The sequence below is a fragment of the Primulina tabacum genome, chromosome 5 (assembly GCF_025594145.1).
Source record: "Primulina tabacum isolate GXHZ01 chromosome 5, ASM2559414v2, whole genome shotgun sequence".
NCBI lineage: Eukaryota > Viridiplantae > Streptophyta > Magnoliopsida > Lamiales > Gesneriaceae > Primulina > Primulina tabacum.
In genome coordinates this window covers 579,004-593,528 of record NC_134554.1, presented here as the reverse complement: position 1 = coordinate 593,528, position 14,525 = coordinate 579,004, and the positions used below count along the sequence as shown (strand labels likewise).

Genomic DNA, 14,525 nt, shown 5'->3' with positions numbered 1-14,525 from the left:
TTAACAGAACTTAAGAAACACGCCAGAATTTTCATCCGAGAACTAGCTCCAAATTAGTTAAGTTGAATTCGTGAATATCGGATCCAAGAGTTGCCGCCATGGTTCCATATATTTACCTTTACTCGCTCTTTCCAAAAGTACAAGTATTTGTTATTTCCTATCAAAATTTGTGATGTTCAAGACTAGGCTTGCCCTATATAACATTTTAATTAACTGAATAAAAAACCAGGCAATATGAGGACCAATAGGTTAGCCATAGTTTCTATCCTAAAAATTATGCACCTTTGAAATCTTCAGTTATCCTTGCTATTTCTTGAATAAATGGAAGATAATCTAGACTGTGACTGGAAGAAAGCCAACGGTGCTCCTGTTCCGACAGAACGCCTTGTGGCACTGGGAGATTCGGACAGCAGAGGTTCATATACAGAATTGCGGTTCCTGGGTTGTGATAAAGATAAGGGGGACAGATCTTTCTCTAAGGATCTCAACTGGGGCTCAATGTTCCCCAGCGACATGATTGGCCCTCCCAAACGTTCAGCTTGTTGGAGTGTGTTGATTTTACTTGATCTGTATGTGTATCGGAAGTACTTCAAAGCAAGGACAGGACCCATTCCTGCCGCAACAATTACCTGAAATACTAACAAGGTATTTAGTCCCAAAATTTCAAAGAGACAATCAACAACATTAGATGCACTAATTTCTTTTTTTTTTTTGGGTTCCAGGGGAGGGAGATAAAAATGAAAATTAAGACTTACAATCATTGTACACCAGTATGATGGCTGCCTACATAAACGAAACATGATTGTGTACATCCCGGATGACGGGAGAGCACTAACAATCCAGTTGATGACATAAAAGGTCACCAGGTTCCCCCATATCGCCAAATGTTGCAACACTGTAAAAGAACTGCAAAAACAACCAAAAAATAAAACAATAGGCAACTACTTTAAACAAGACAAGAAACATAAACTACCTGAAACCCACCAGAAACTATTTCCATTTTGCATGTAATTCAAGGAAAGAGAATTATTTTCACTTGGTTGAATGCTGCAAGTTGCATTAAAATTTTGATTGCATTGAATGATAAGAACTGACCAGTTATAGTCCTTTGTAAGAACAAAGAATCTTAAAATTTTGCATCAAAAGACTTCAAACAAAATATAAGAATGTCCAATCATTGCATGATGATTATCAGACGCCCATGCTGTAAGATACAATGCAAGAGAGAGACAGCTCACTTGGTTTCTATTGCAACAACAAATGCCTGCAACCAAATACATCCAGACAGTGCCACCATAGATACCTCCTCCATCTCACTTTTCTCAAGAGCGTAAGAGTGTATGGTGATACCAAAAACAACAATTGCCTGAAGAGCATAGAGGATTAACACCACTAAGTGATTTGCAAAGGCAACAATTTCACCATAGTGAACAGGAACAACAAACAAAATAAACCACTGTATTCGTGACCAAAAGTGTTGATTGTTTCAAGTTTGCCAGAAGGGTGTCCAAGGAAAATAATAGAAACTGGCAGATAGTTTTGCATCTCTGACCACTTTAATACATTTCTGACTCACTCAGAACTATTACACTGCACTTGTGTTGAAGGAAACAAGACAAGACATATCAAAAGCTAAAGGTACTCACATGAAAGAGAGATCGCCCAAACCATCCAGCAAACGTGCTAGGATTAAGAAGTCTGTTTCACGTTTGACTCGATTAGTTGATATACCAGATGGTAATATTTAAAGAATAAAAATTCGAGACCTGCTGTTTACTCTTGAGTTCAATATACAAAACCAATAAAGAACAATTCATAGCAAGAACACAGATTCTAACCTTCCAGCTTGGCAGTAAAATAGAATTTGAGGATGTTGCATTACAGTTTTTTCACCGAGATCTTTGTCAAGGACATGGACCAACACGGGAACACTGGTGTAAAAAACATTATAAGCCATCAGGCTGACTGAGTTGAAAAGACTGGTCCCTGAGATGCCTGAAATGAAAGAGAAACTGGAAGCATTCTATTGTTAGTAACTAGTTATGCAGATAAATATAACCAATATAACCATAGCTAGGTAACAGGAACAAGATGAAAATAAATAGAAATCATATAAAGAAACTTACAAAATCTGGATAAAGCAGATCAGCAGGGATTTATAAAAGGAATATTGGGAAAGAAATGCCGTGCGATTATAAGAGTAGCGTCCATGCACAAGTATCAACCTTTTCAAAAATCTAAATTCTGCAAGACAGGAATGTTCAAGTGCATTAGTGGTTGCTAATGTAAGATATGGCTTAATGCCAATTCGTACATGAATGCTTTCCTAAAATAATTTTAAATGATTCTCTCTATAAAGATAAAAAAAACTCTATTTAGAGTGAATCAATGTGTGATTCTACGAATATTTCATGCCTAAAGCCATGAAGATGGATGTGTAGGAACATAACTTCGGACGAAATCAATCTCATTTTTCGGAAAAAAAAACAACTTAGTCAAACAAAACATGAGAGATGGCCATTTAAAATCAATCCGCATCATTTTTGGCGAACATGGAAGGAAGAAAAGGGAAAACTATGCAAACTCCTCGCAACAAGAAGTTAATAAAAAATGTATAGTTCTAAATATCTTTCAAATACACTAGTTCATTAAGCCAGTGAACTATCTTCTGCAGTAACTCATGCACACAGGCCACAAAGCAATTTAAGTTTCTTTATTTGACAAACTTTTGCTACCCATACCTGGTTATGATAGTAGTTTGTTTTCAAAACATTGCACGTGATAAAAACTAAAATAGTTTAAAAGTGTTTCGCAGTGACTTCATGGAAAATTAAATAAAAAGTCTCAGCAACTCTGGGAAGTCAAACAATATAAATATCCTATTAATTTGTGAATAGAAAAATGAAATTCTTACTTCCAATACTATAATCAGCAGCCCTTGCTGCCTGCAGTCCTTCTCTTCCACTGATGCCAACCCCTATATCAGCTTGTTGAATCATCCTGACATCATTTCCACCATCCCCAATGGCCAGTGTTCTGTAGTCGCATGATTTCAAAAGTTCTACAAGCTATGATGAAACAAAAAAGGTTTAGCTGGTGTTACCCAGATAAGAAGGTGAGTATAAACCTATAATATCATTACAAAGAAGGATCCTTAACATGCTCAAGTCTTTCTAGTTTCTCCTTTTTCAATTAATCGGAACACAATCATGATGCTGTCGAGACCAGATAAAAAAAGATGGACAAGTCAATACAAAAACAAATATAGTCTTATAGTGTGTTTGGATGTAAAAAAAAATGGCATTTGGATTTGGATTTGGATTTGGGATTTGAATGGATTTTAAGTTCATGGAATTGGAATTCTATTTTGTTGTTTGGCTAGGATTTAAAATGTAATTTGGTATCTGATTGAAAAAGAAAAAAATAATATTTCTTATATTAAAAAATTTTGTACTGCTTATCTTAAAATTTATTTTTTATTAATAATATTTCTATAAAAAAAAATTTATCAAGAACGAAAAATTATTTTTAATACATAACAATTATTTTTATCAAATATAATTTTAAGAATGAAAAAATATAAAGTTTTACCAAGATGAAATTAAAAATAAAGTTACTAGATTTTGATAAATTGGGTTTTTAGTATTAAAAATAAAGAAGTTTTTTTAAGAAAAAAATTAGCTTATAGAAATTTTTAAATATAAGAAAATTGTTTGTATAAATGATATTTTGTAAATTTTTAAATTAGTCTTAAAATTTATAAGTTTTATAAATTAATAATAAAAATAATTTTATTGTTTTTAAAATTCAAATCTCATGAAATCATATCAATTTTATAAGTATTGATATCATTTTTTAAATCCCATTTTACCAAACACTAAAATAATATATACAATTCCAAATCACACCCAATTCCATGTTGCCAAACACACCGTTAAGGAGTAAGAAAAGGATTATCTTTGAATTTCTAAAGTGATTGGCATCTTTGCTGGTAAATTTATTTTGCTTCTGGTGATGGTAAGTAGAAACAACAAAACTGCTTGTTACGGTTTTCATATGGTTTTTAACTCTGTAAAGTGATGCATAATTATTCCTTCTACTATATGCAGAATTATTGCAGTAAAATACAGTGGATTTGCTTGGTTTTTCAACTCGGTGCATTGCGATTTCCAAAAGGATTTGAAATTATCAAAGAGATTCAATTAGCTACAACAAACCTAAAGGCATTTTTGTCAATAGGATTAATTGGATACAAAATGATATCGAGAAAGGACCTGTGCTTTTTGGGATGGAGTAACACGGCAACATATAGCTGTCCTTGACAAAACTGCAAGTTCTGTGAATGCTTTGCTATAGTGCTTAAGGGCAATCTCGAGAGCCCACCCATCAACAACAAAAGCTATATCCTGCGACACAGAATCACAGTTTTAAGAAATTTCCGACTCTTTAAACCAATCAATGGATGACCTAGGAATAAAATACTAGTCAGGTTTCATTGACAGAACTCAAATATTGCAAGAACCTTCAAAAGGATTACACAGAAACACAATACGATAAATATGGAAAACTTAATTGATTGTGCAGTTAGTTTCACTGTCATACACTTTTTTTGAGCAAGGGGATTTTACTTGCATATTCCTTTGAATGCAAATTGCTGCATATACAAATAATTTAATAGTGCTGGCTGATTCAGGCATGTCGCTTACAGCAATAATCAACATCCTTACTGCTACAACTACAAAGGGCCAGTTATGTACATTAAAAATTCCACTATATTCTTCTCGGGCTACATATATGACACACACAAATGATTGATACTTCATCAGATTTGATCGAGATTATAAACCATTGGGTAAACAAATGGAAGATGACTTCATTACAGCAATAATAACTATGTCAAATTATCTGATTCTTTGTACAAGCTGATTAATCATTGAGAATCCTCTTGAACAAATGGTAGATTGAACAACATTTCACTTCAACATTTGACACATGAAGAAATGTAAAGAACGTAATTTTCCAGGTACCTACATTACAGTGCAGCTTAAATGGTGAAACATGGAAAAACATACCTTTGGTTCTGCATCCGTGATTCTCATTGTAAGCAACACTCTCTCTAGATTCCTACACACTTCATCTTCTGTTTTCCCATTAATTATCAGAAGCTGGCCTTTGGGCTCTGTCAACAATGAATGAAGCTGGTTTGAAAGATGATAATTAATTATGAAGACACAACTACTTCCAATATCAGTAAAACTCATTCCATAACATAGAAGGCCAGGCCATTTGGAGGGGATATAGGTTCAATAATTATCCCTCTAACTATTTTAAATGTCATTTCAGTAAATTTATATAAAAAAAAAAAAGAAATCTACATTTCAACTCATAGTCTGACATGTAAGATCATACATTTATGAAGCAGAATTCCTCGTGTTATTTTTGTGACTTTGGTGCTCATTTATTTTCTGAAGTTTCAATTGTTAGGAGCCAGTACTATACAAAAGCAAAGCCAAATTCCAGTATAATCACCTGGAGACACAAAATTGCAAGAAAGAGCAATCTGAATAGCAGTGCTTTGCTTGTCTCCAGTCAGCATCCAAAAGTTAATGCCTGCTTTCCTAAAGGTTTCGATTGTTTCTGGAACACCATCCTAGGTTGGTAAAAGAAGAAAATAAGCATAAGGGAAAACCTAAAGCAGTAAAAGATCAAGGAAGCTGCAGCTGGAAACATAGTGGCCACGTGTTGCAGTGAACCTGCTAGAAAAACTTCCCTAATTAAACAGGATTACCTGTAAGCGATCTTCTATGGCAGCAACACCAAGAATGTCAAAACCATGCTCTAATCTCTGGCAGACTTCAGCCACTCTCCACTGAAAAATGCAATATAAAGGGTAGGCACCTTGTTCTGCAATAAACGTAGAACTACATGCACAGACAGACGCTTAGCCAGGTGGAAGAGAATAAGAAACAAACTATAAACAATTTCTAGCACAACCTCTCTATCCACTAATGTACTATTAGCCTCACTGAACATTGACGCCCATTCTTGATACTCATCATCACCTAATTCACGCCAAGCGAGGCACAAGGTCCTGAGACCCAGTTGAGCATATTGTTCCACAGCTTCAGCAAAGGTCCGTATCTGTTGCCCTGGCATATACTTTTCACATTTAAATAGACAAGGAAAACAATTCCATCTTATTTTGCAAAAAATAAAAAATAAGCCTTGGCAAATGCTGAAACAGAACAAGCCAACCCCCTGTGATAAACATTTCAAAGAAACTAGCAAAATGGCAAGGTGACAAGTATAAATGCAATTAACAAGAAACTAATTTGTGGGAAATATAAGCCAAAGATTAAATGTATATCAAGTTCTTGGATTATAAAATATATACCTGGGAACGAAATAGGGACACAATAGTAACTTAGGGATACCTAAGATTTTCATGTAAGAGGAATTATGTTGACAAAAGGTGTATTCAAATTTAAATTAATGTATTGCTAACTCAATATGAGATGTAAATTAATTTCACATGACATTTCACGCCGGACAGATGAGATCCACCGAACCACGTTAATACAAATATGGGTGTGCCAATGAAACGTAATCGATCCATCCCTACTCACTCAAGATTTAGAGTGCTAGTGGCCAAGAACTTAAATCAACACCCACATGCCCCCACAAGAATGAAACAAATACTGTATAGATAACAGAAGATCTTATCAAACAATTCAAATCACCAACCAGCCCCACCATGTTCTTATTTCTGGGAAAGTTAATGATTGCATTGCAACCCTTGAAAAAATCTAACCCAAAGTAAAAAAAAACACAAATGCACACAGCTGTTCTCCTAAAACAAACAATAAAAGCATAGAGTAGACTCGAAATTCCAACACGTGGTTGTTCACTTTGTCATCAAAAATGTAAATGAAGCTTCCCTTGTTACAGAAATAGATTTAGTCAATTGAGCAGTCAAAATCACTAGAAGAATCAACTTTCACCAAAAAAAATGCGACAAACACATCTCATAGACATTCTTTTCTTTAACATCACCAGTACTACATGCATAATGATCCAATCTTCCAAAAGTTAAAGAATGTGGAATATAGCCTGACAATGATGTTCCCAAGGTAATCGTATAAAAATCAATATTTTTCCTGCTACAAAAGAATATTTCTTGGACTGCAATCATATTTCCACAACATGTGTTTGGTCTAAATAGTACATTTATAACTAGTTTTTACCTTGAATAAAGTCAGTCTCCAGGATTAATATGGCTATCGGAAACCAATTCAACCATCAATTTGCACAGATAAGAAACACAGATGTTCTATAATTTTAACGTATGGTAAATAAATACAAAGCATGTCCAACCTTGGTTATGAACAAGTTAATGGAAGGTCATGAAGTAGAGGTCCAATTTCTGGGTGTGATTTCTCAACAACTAAGTTTTAAAATTTATAAAACCCAATAACAAAAATTTTCATATTTCTCCAGCAGCGAGTAAAAAGTCTACAACAAATTACGAATAACTAACTACCTGCACGTGCGTAAGGAAGAATAGATTCATCTGCTCCTTTAGACATAAGTAAAATTTTCCCACTTTGACAGTCTTTAAGCACTATAGACATCTTTTTCCGATCAGAAGTGAACTCTAGGATGTCTAGCACTTCATACTGTATTAGCGAGGAATTGAAGTTGATGTCTGCATGAACAGGAAATTTATGATATCTCACGTATAAAGTACCAACATACAAAACATAATGCTCACTGACAATGCGTAGAAGACACCAAAACCATTATGCTTACCAACAATATTGCCACTCTTATTCTCAAAAACCATAAGTAGCTGTGCAGCAGCATGTACAAGAGCTTCTTCATCTTGGGATTGTGCCTTGTATGAAGTTGCCCCGCTAATGCTGCATGGGAAACAAAGACAATTAAACAACAGACATGGTCAATAGTTTGAATGATACCACACAACAAACATTGTTAAATACATAAAACATAAATAAATATTCTGGCTTATTATGTATAATTCTTATCTTGGCAAGCATTTGTTAACAAAATACCTTTTCACAGGAATAACAGTATTGCAAATGGCCATAACTTTTAGAAATTGCATCACATCAGGAGAACCACTTGAGACAGCATTGAGCATTTTTGCATCCGGACAAGGAAAAATACAAAACGGTCAATCCCTTAAACTTTTATATGACTACTTAAAAGGATCCTTGCACGCACAGAACCCAGTACATGCAAAAAGGGTTCTGTTAATTAATCAGAGTACCTAACAAAATCAACAAACGTTACATGAAAACCAAAGACACTAGCAAGTAGCAACTACTATCACCAGGATGTAGTTTTCACTTTAGCAAACATCAAATGATTATGACACTACACAATTTTATATCCAAATTCAAAACTATAATCTCCCGTAACAACCGTTTGTTGCTTCATTAAGACATCACAAAACTCAGACATCAAATGCAAATAGCTCTCACACGAGTTTTCTGCTTCATATGGGGATGCCTGAGAGTCGTTCCTCTCTCCAAGTCCAGAAAGAATCACCACAATGGAATATACAAATCTATACACCACAAACAAGCATACACTGTTTGGTTTGATATAGCATCAAGATAGTTTAAGCTTATATTGGTTTAGCGATCATAATGAGTTAGCACAAACAAAAATTATGCTCAAAGACAAGAAACTACAACAGTCCTCCACACCCTAACTACAGATGACACACATCAAATAACTTTTAGCAATAATCAAACTTTCATGGGCTAAGATTGAAAGATATTGCAAATTCCAGATACATAAATTAATTTTACCTGTCAAAGCATCCCCGGTCTCATTCCCATAACAAGATCCACTTATGCAACATCTTCTGAAGACCATTTTATTTTCAGTAAGTGTTCCAGTTTTATCTGTCAATATATATTCAACTTGCCCTAAATCCTCACTTATAGCTGTGCTGCCAAATACAAGAAACGAAATCGACTATATCATATCAAGCATGTATAGCCACAGAAAATGCCACGAGAGCATCTGGAGTTTCTTACTTGGTCGCATGTGACCGAGTTCCGGTCTCTAGATCAACCATCTGATCATCCCAATCAATAAATTTTGCATACAGGCTTTTCACAAGATCCAAGGATACCTGCATCAGAGAAGAATGCACATATATCAAGATAATGATATCACAATCACCATCACATGGTAATTTAATTTGTAATTGCAAATAGCAAATCTCATAAATTGACAAAGAATGGGTATCTAACACAAATTAAGTTGGATCACAATTTCTTTAAAATATTTAAAGTATTTTGGCTCTGACTTACCCATGAAAAATAGTTCTATAACTACAAGACTCAAATGTTTACCTTTATAGATATGGGAATCATAATGGAGCAAAGAAGCTCAAATCGCAGAGGTATGACGAGCAGTTCATACCAAGGCCCTTCAGTTGGATAATGGACATACCATTGCTACAAGGGTAAATCATCAAAATGTGGTTAGTTAATTACTGAAGATAAAAGCATATATTCTCTTAATGAAACAAACCTGCCTCGCTTCTGTATCCTTCCAAACATTCCCAGCTATGCCTAGAACAATAACGACAACTATCTGGAAGACAAATATTGCTCCAGTCAACTTGTCGATCATTGCATCTACAGCTGTAAGCTTTGGTTCTGGCACTCCTCTACTCATGCCTAGCTTGGTTTCACTGCCTACAATTAAAAAGAGCGATGATTAAGATTAGCAATTCCGTTAACAGATAGGTGGAAGAGGAGGCAAAGCATAGCAATTTATAATATTTAGTCCAGGATCAATAAAATAATTACAAAAAGATATGTCAGAAGAAGTACAGGCACCCAAATGAAGAACAAGTATGTGCCGCCGCAGAAGTACGGAGAACGGGGCCGTGGAGGTGGGGGTGGAACTAGTAATGGTAACTTTACAGTAAAATTACGGGATAATTACATCTAGCTTCCTTGAAGTTTGTCATAGTTACAAAAGAATACAACTATATTTAAATGTCACATTTACTTGTGAAAAGTAACAAATAAATTCAACAACTTCTAAAATTATAAACATCATCATCAAGTTTGTATTTATCTTACATTTTACATTCTTACGTTCGCATATTCCTTGCATTTCTAGAAGATTAATTGTAAGAAAAACAGAAACCTAAGGGAGGTGTGTGTAATACTAGAAGTTATAATATTTATTTGTTAATATCACAAACAGAGTTATATGTGTTTAAATATAGTTGAGTTTTTAACTCTTTAATATGACAACCTCAGGGGATGTAGATGTAACCAACCCTAAAATTAAATTTGTCAATAATGACGTATCAATTTATAGGCTAAAATTGATTAGCTCCCATCAGAACAGCAAAACATACCAATCTTGTATTCCAGCTCAGAACGTTAATTTTCATCCAAAGAGGAGGTAAAAGTCCTCTTACACTTCTCATGGTATCTTGCTCATCAATTGCAGTTCTTTCTAGTCCTTTATTGTTTACGACTCCAAAAGAAAAATATAATGATGTTCCTTATTATATCCCTAATTGAAAACTGTATTTTACTGTTAAAAGAGTAATAAGTTTAATGTCTAATATACAGCTTGATCTCAGCATACACTAGTTACACACTTGCCTGTGTAAACAGCAACTCCACATGCCCACTCTGTATTCTTTAAGTAGCATGATTGAAGAATTGTATTTTTTATGGTCAGCGGGCAAACATCATTATCAATAAAAGGAGGAAACAGCCGCATGTTTGCATCGCATCTTCTAATATCTTTATCGGGACTTGGGCACTCAATTACTCCCTGTCAACGAGGATGTTATAAAATTATGTGTCTTGTACATCCTCGGGTTATTATTTAAATGCAAACAAATGTCTTGCCTTGATTTTGGGCAGCAACTCAAAATTCATTCCCATGCAAGCAGAAGGTATCACTCGTGTCTTCAGGTCAGTCTCACCATCTAGTGCTGCTGTCTACAAAAAAAATATATACATTATCAATTCCCACATCGTAAAATTAGTTATATCTGCAAGGAAATTTGTCATAGCATAAAAGATATGATATTACAATAAAAAAGTATTTTGAGGATTTATTACTATTCACGTTTGATAGTACCATACAACATTAAAGAACACGAGGCCATTTTCAGAATACTACCCAATAGTTGAGCTTCAAAATTTTGAAAATGTGAATAACCAAATAATTCAAAGAGGAAATTTCAGCGAAGCTAAAAAATATCACTTGTTATCAGCCTTTGAAGTCTCTTCCCAACAGTTTTACCATAGCTACAAATTACCATTAAAATGAAATGTTTTTGCAAAATTTAAGTCGAACTCCAAACCGGAAGATAGGATACAAGAAAAAAGTATTTCTTTAATCTCAACTAAGTATAGAATATCACAAATCATTTTCCTTGAGTTTCAACTGAATACAGAATATCACAAACCATCTACCTTTAATCTCAACCAACACTGGTAAAACTCCCTGGCTTCCCCTTTAATAGCATAAAGTACCATACTGAGGCGTAGGTCTACTTAATTGGTTTCTCACCATTTTATGCAATCGACACTTTACAGTCCAAAAGTTAAAACTCAATCCTCCAACACACTTAAAACTTCTGAAAAAATCAACTATTGTAGGCAGTATCAAGAAATATTCAGTTGGAAAAAATTCAATGAAAAGAGCATATAAAAAAAATCTACAAGTCTCCATTTACTGTGTGATCTCGGTTAAGCATTGAAAAAGCATATAAAAATTTACACTAAATGGGAAAATTTAAGCTAAACAATGGGGGTAAGAAATGAACATGAAATATTAATGCAAAGGTGGAAGAAATTTTTTACCTCCACATAGCATATACCCAATGGATCAGCAGTGCCAAGTAGGACAAGATCACAAGGTGCTTCATCATTTTCACGCAGCCACACAATGTTACCGACCTTAATGTCTTGAGCTTGAATCTAGAAGAGAATCACGAGGACAAAAGATAAATGATTCGATATGAAAGAACCTGCATTCCACCGCAAACACTACTTTCCTCTATTTCTCTGCCTCATTGACCAGTGGCAGCATATTGATCACCCATGCTCGTCAAAAAAGTATGTTATAAATCTAAGAACATAACAATCATCAGGTTTTTTTACAAGCCGTTGATCTAGATAGGACACGACGTTACGGTTCCCAAATAAGACAACATTAAATCTCACTTTGCCTGATTACATTTGCCTACAATTTTTTTCAGAGAAGCATAGCAACCAATTCAAGCAAGGGGACCGTGTTCTATTTCAAGTGCATTCAAGACTAACCACCTTCAAGCGGCACCACTTGAACTCATAACAACGGGAAAAAGAAGACAAATGGGAAAAAAGCATAAATTATTTTACCATGAAAACCACCAGTGAGGAGAGAACTAAAGGAGCCTCTCATTATTTCTAATAACTAGGGAATTAGAACGAATTGCTAGAAGTACAAACATACAGTTGCAAAGCCAAAATGGATCCATTTGACCCCATAGGAAATGCAGAGAAAAAAATAGAAAGTCATCTGATAAAAATAACATGTAAACAAATAAAAAATGAAGCACCAAATACCAGCTTTTTTCCTTGCCGCACAATCCACACTTCTTTCTCATTTGCTTTCTTATCGGAGATATATCTGTTGTAATCATCCCATGCCTCTTTTGTTGCAGAGACTGCAAATATGAATATAAGAGGACCCCATGTACTAACAGGATTCACTGGAGTTATCAGGGGCCATAGTTGAAGGCACGCAATCAACAAAAAGTACTGATTCATCAGTCGGCTAGAAACAAGGAGAATCATTAGAGACTATAAAAATAATGTAAAGCATTCTATGCAGATTATGACAGACAATACGTTGGCGCAAAAAAACCGTTCATATAAAATTGTATGCAGCCAGTTAGCAGACATTTGAAACAGCAAATAAAGCATAAAATTAAAAGTGCTGAAAGCAGATCATGATGTCAGATTCCTAGAACAAAATTAGCAAGTAAAGAAATGAGGTAAGGGCCCGTTGTCCAAAGAAAACCACAACGAGGCCAAAACAGATTTGAAAATAAATTCCATCACAAGCGCATCAAAGGGGAAATGTAGCTCAATCCTCTTAGTCAAAGGGAGGCGAGTTAATAACTAACTAGCATCACAGTCACACGGAAATATCATTATTCATGCAACACCAGTATGCATGAACTGATAAACACCAATTTCACTGGTACACATTAGAGTATGGAAGGGTCCGCATAAATAACTTGTTTACCTGAATTGTTCCCATAAATTTTTTGGCAGAAAGTTCCATATGGTATACTTTCTGTTAGATATCCGATTATCACAGTCTGGATCCTGAGCTAGATTGTCATCATTTATATAAACACATCTCCTCATTTTCATGTATCAGAGTTTAACATGTCCGACCCAGAGTCAACATGGATTCAAGGGATGCTGGACTTAGCAGGACCCAATAATTCAAGAGATAGTACGCCCTGCACCAATAAACGTTCAATGTTCACTAGCAACCGTGTGAGATGATGAAAGATAGGTGAAATAAAGGTACTGCTAAAAAACACGCGCATCATAGTAGCTAAAAGAATATTATCATCTCCTCTAAAAAAAAAAAAAAAGACTCTGTCTTCTTAGCTGCACATAAACGAAAACGCCAGCATTTTGGTCAATTAATTTGTTTCGGAATTCAGATACAAATTTCTCCAATTGTTTCGTCCTCGTTCAAATCAACAATTATTCAATCGATTAAAGATAAAAGAAAGATTCGATCCACGAAATCAAACTTTACCCACGAACTGATCGGCAAACAGAATAGCAGAACAAAATCCCGGGCGATCAGAATTCAGAACGACAGTTCAAATGATTTCATTTCGGTGCCGACGACGAAAATCTCACTGCGATTTAGGTAGTCAACTGAGAGGGGTAAGTCAAACCCTAGGCCGGCCATGGTAAAAACTAATTATGTGTGGCAATTGATAAATCTCTTTTTCGAGGAGAAACATGAATTCGATCTTACAACCGATGAGACTGTCGGTAAAATGAAATTTATAACAGTGAACAATTTTCATCCACTCCACTTGTGATTATCACAATTTCCGATGGGTTATGACCCAAACCCTAAATATCGGGCTTAGTTTTTGTTTAATGAATTATTAAGATCCTTTACAGGGCCCTAAAATTAAGCAAGCATATGCATGGGTCAAAGGCCCGCAAAATCCTACATGTAACTAGAGATCGACTCTAATTTTGGCATATTTTGTTATATTATTTTTGCTATTTTGTTTCCGATGCATGTGTCCATCCTCTAAATTATTTTTTGGGGATTCGTAGGCTCCACAACTGCACAATTGTCTTGTGCTCACAGCTTGAATCTTTCTATTTTTGGTAGTGATTTTATTTTACTACATCAATTTCCTATGTGATTTCTGTTACCATTTTCTCTCATATACATAAATGTTAAAAGTTTAG

The 14,525-nt window shown here is 34.8% G+C and overlaps 1 protein-coding gene across 2 annotated transcripts; it reads right to left on the bottom strand.

Annotated features, from left to right (window-relative positions):
* Positions 1-90: 90 nt before the first annotated feature.
* LOC142545162 (phospholipid-transporting ATPase 2-like) lies at positions 91-14,093 on the bottom strand. Of its 2 annotated transcripts, XM_075652156.1 has the most exons (25): positions 13,846-14,093; positions 13,315-13,537; positions 12,630-12,840; positions 11,883-11,999; positions 10,920-11,012; positions 10,664-10,842; positions 9,571-9,733; positions 9,390-9,494; positions 9,069-9,166; positions 8,839-8,980; positions 8,073-8,170; positions 7,810-7,919; positions 7,541-7,705; positions 5,995-6,149; positions 5,789-5,869; positions 5,530-5,650; positions 5,073-5,179; positions 4,275-4,406; positions 2,915-3,068; positions 2,127-2,244; positions 1,839-2,012; positions 1,647-1,698; positions 1,239-1,366; positions 756-906; positions 91-629 (listed from the first exon to the last, which is right to left on the bottom strand). In XM_075652156.1, exons 2-25 carry the CDS (start codon positions 13,443-13,445, stop codon positions 294-296), a joined length of 3,321 nt encoding a protein of 1,106 aa, XP_075508271.1. In that variant the 5' UTR covers positions 13,446-13,537; positions 13,846-14,093; the 3' UTR covers positions 91-293. The 2 variants fall into 2 exon arrangements, with proteins under 2 accessions (XP_075508271.1, XP_075508270.1); XM_075652155.1 differs by lacking the exons at positions 7,541-7,705; positions 12,630-12,840; positions 13,315-13,537; positions 13,846-14,093 and having other exon boundaries at positions 11,883-12,528.
* Positions 14,094-14,525: the final 432 nt, after the last annotated feature.

What these genes read in the sequence shown, in the direction of transcription:
- LOC142545162 (XM_075652156.1), bottom strand. Translation starts at nt 13,445, where the DNA reads ATGAAAATGAGGAGATGTGTTTATATAAATGATGACAATCTAGCTCAG. An exon ending in GTACATTAGTGGATAGAGAG is followed by an intron (nt 5,870 to 5,994) that starts GTTGTGCTAGAA and finishes TGCATTTTTCAG; the next exon opens with TGGAGAGTGGCTGAAGTCTG. An exon ending in TGCTGATTATAGTATTGGAA is followed by an intron (nt 2,245 to 2,914) that starts GTAAGAATTTCA and finishes CCTGTCTTGCAG; the next exon opens with AATTTAGATTTTTGAAAAGG.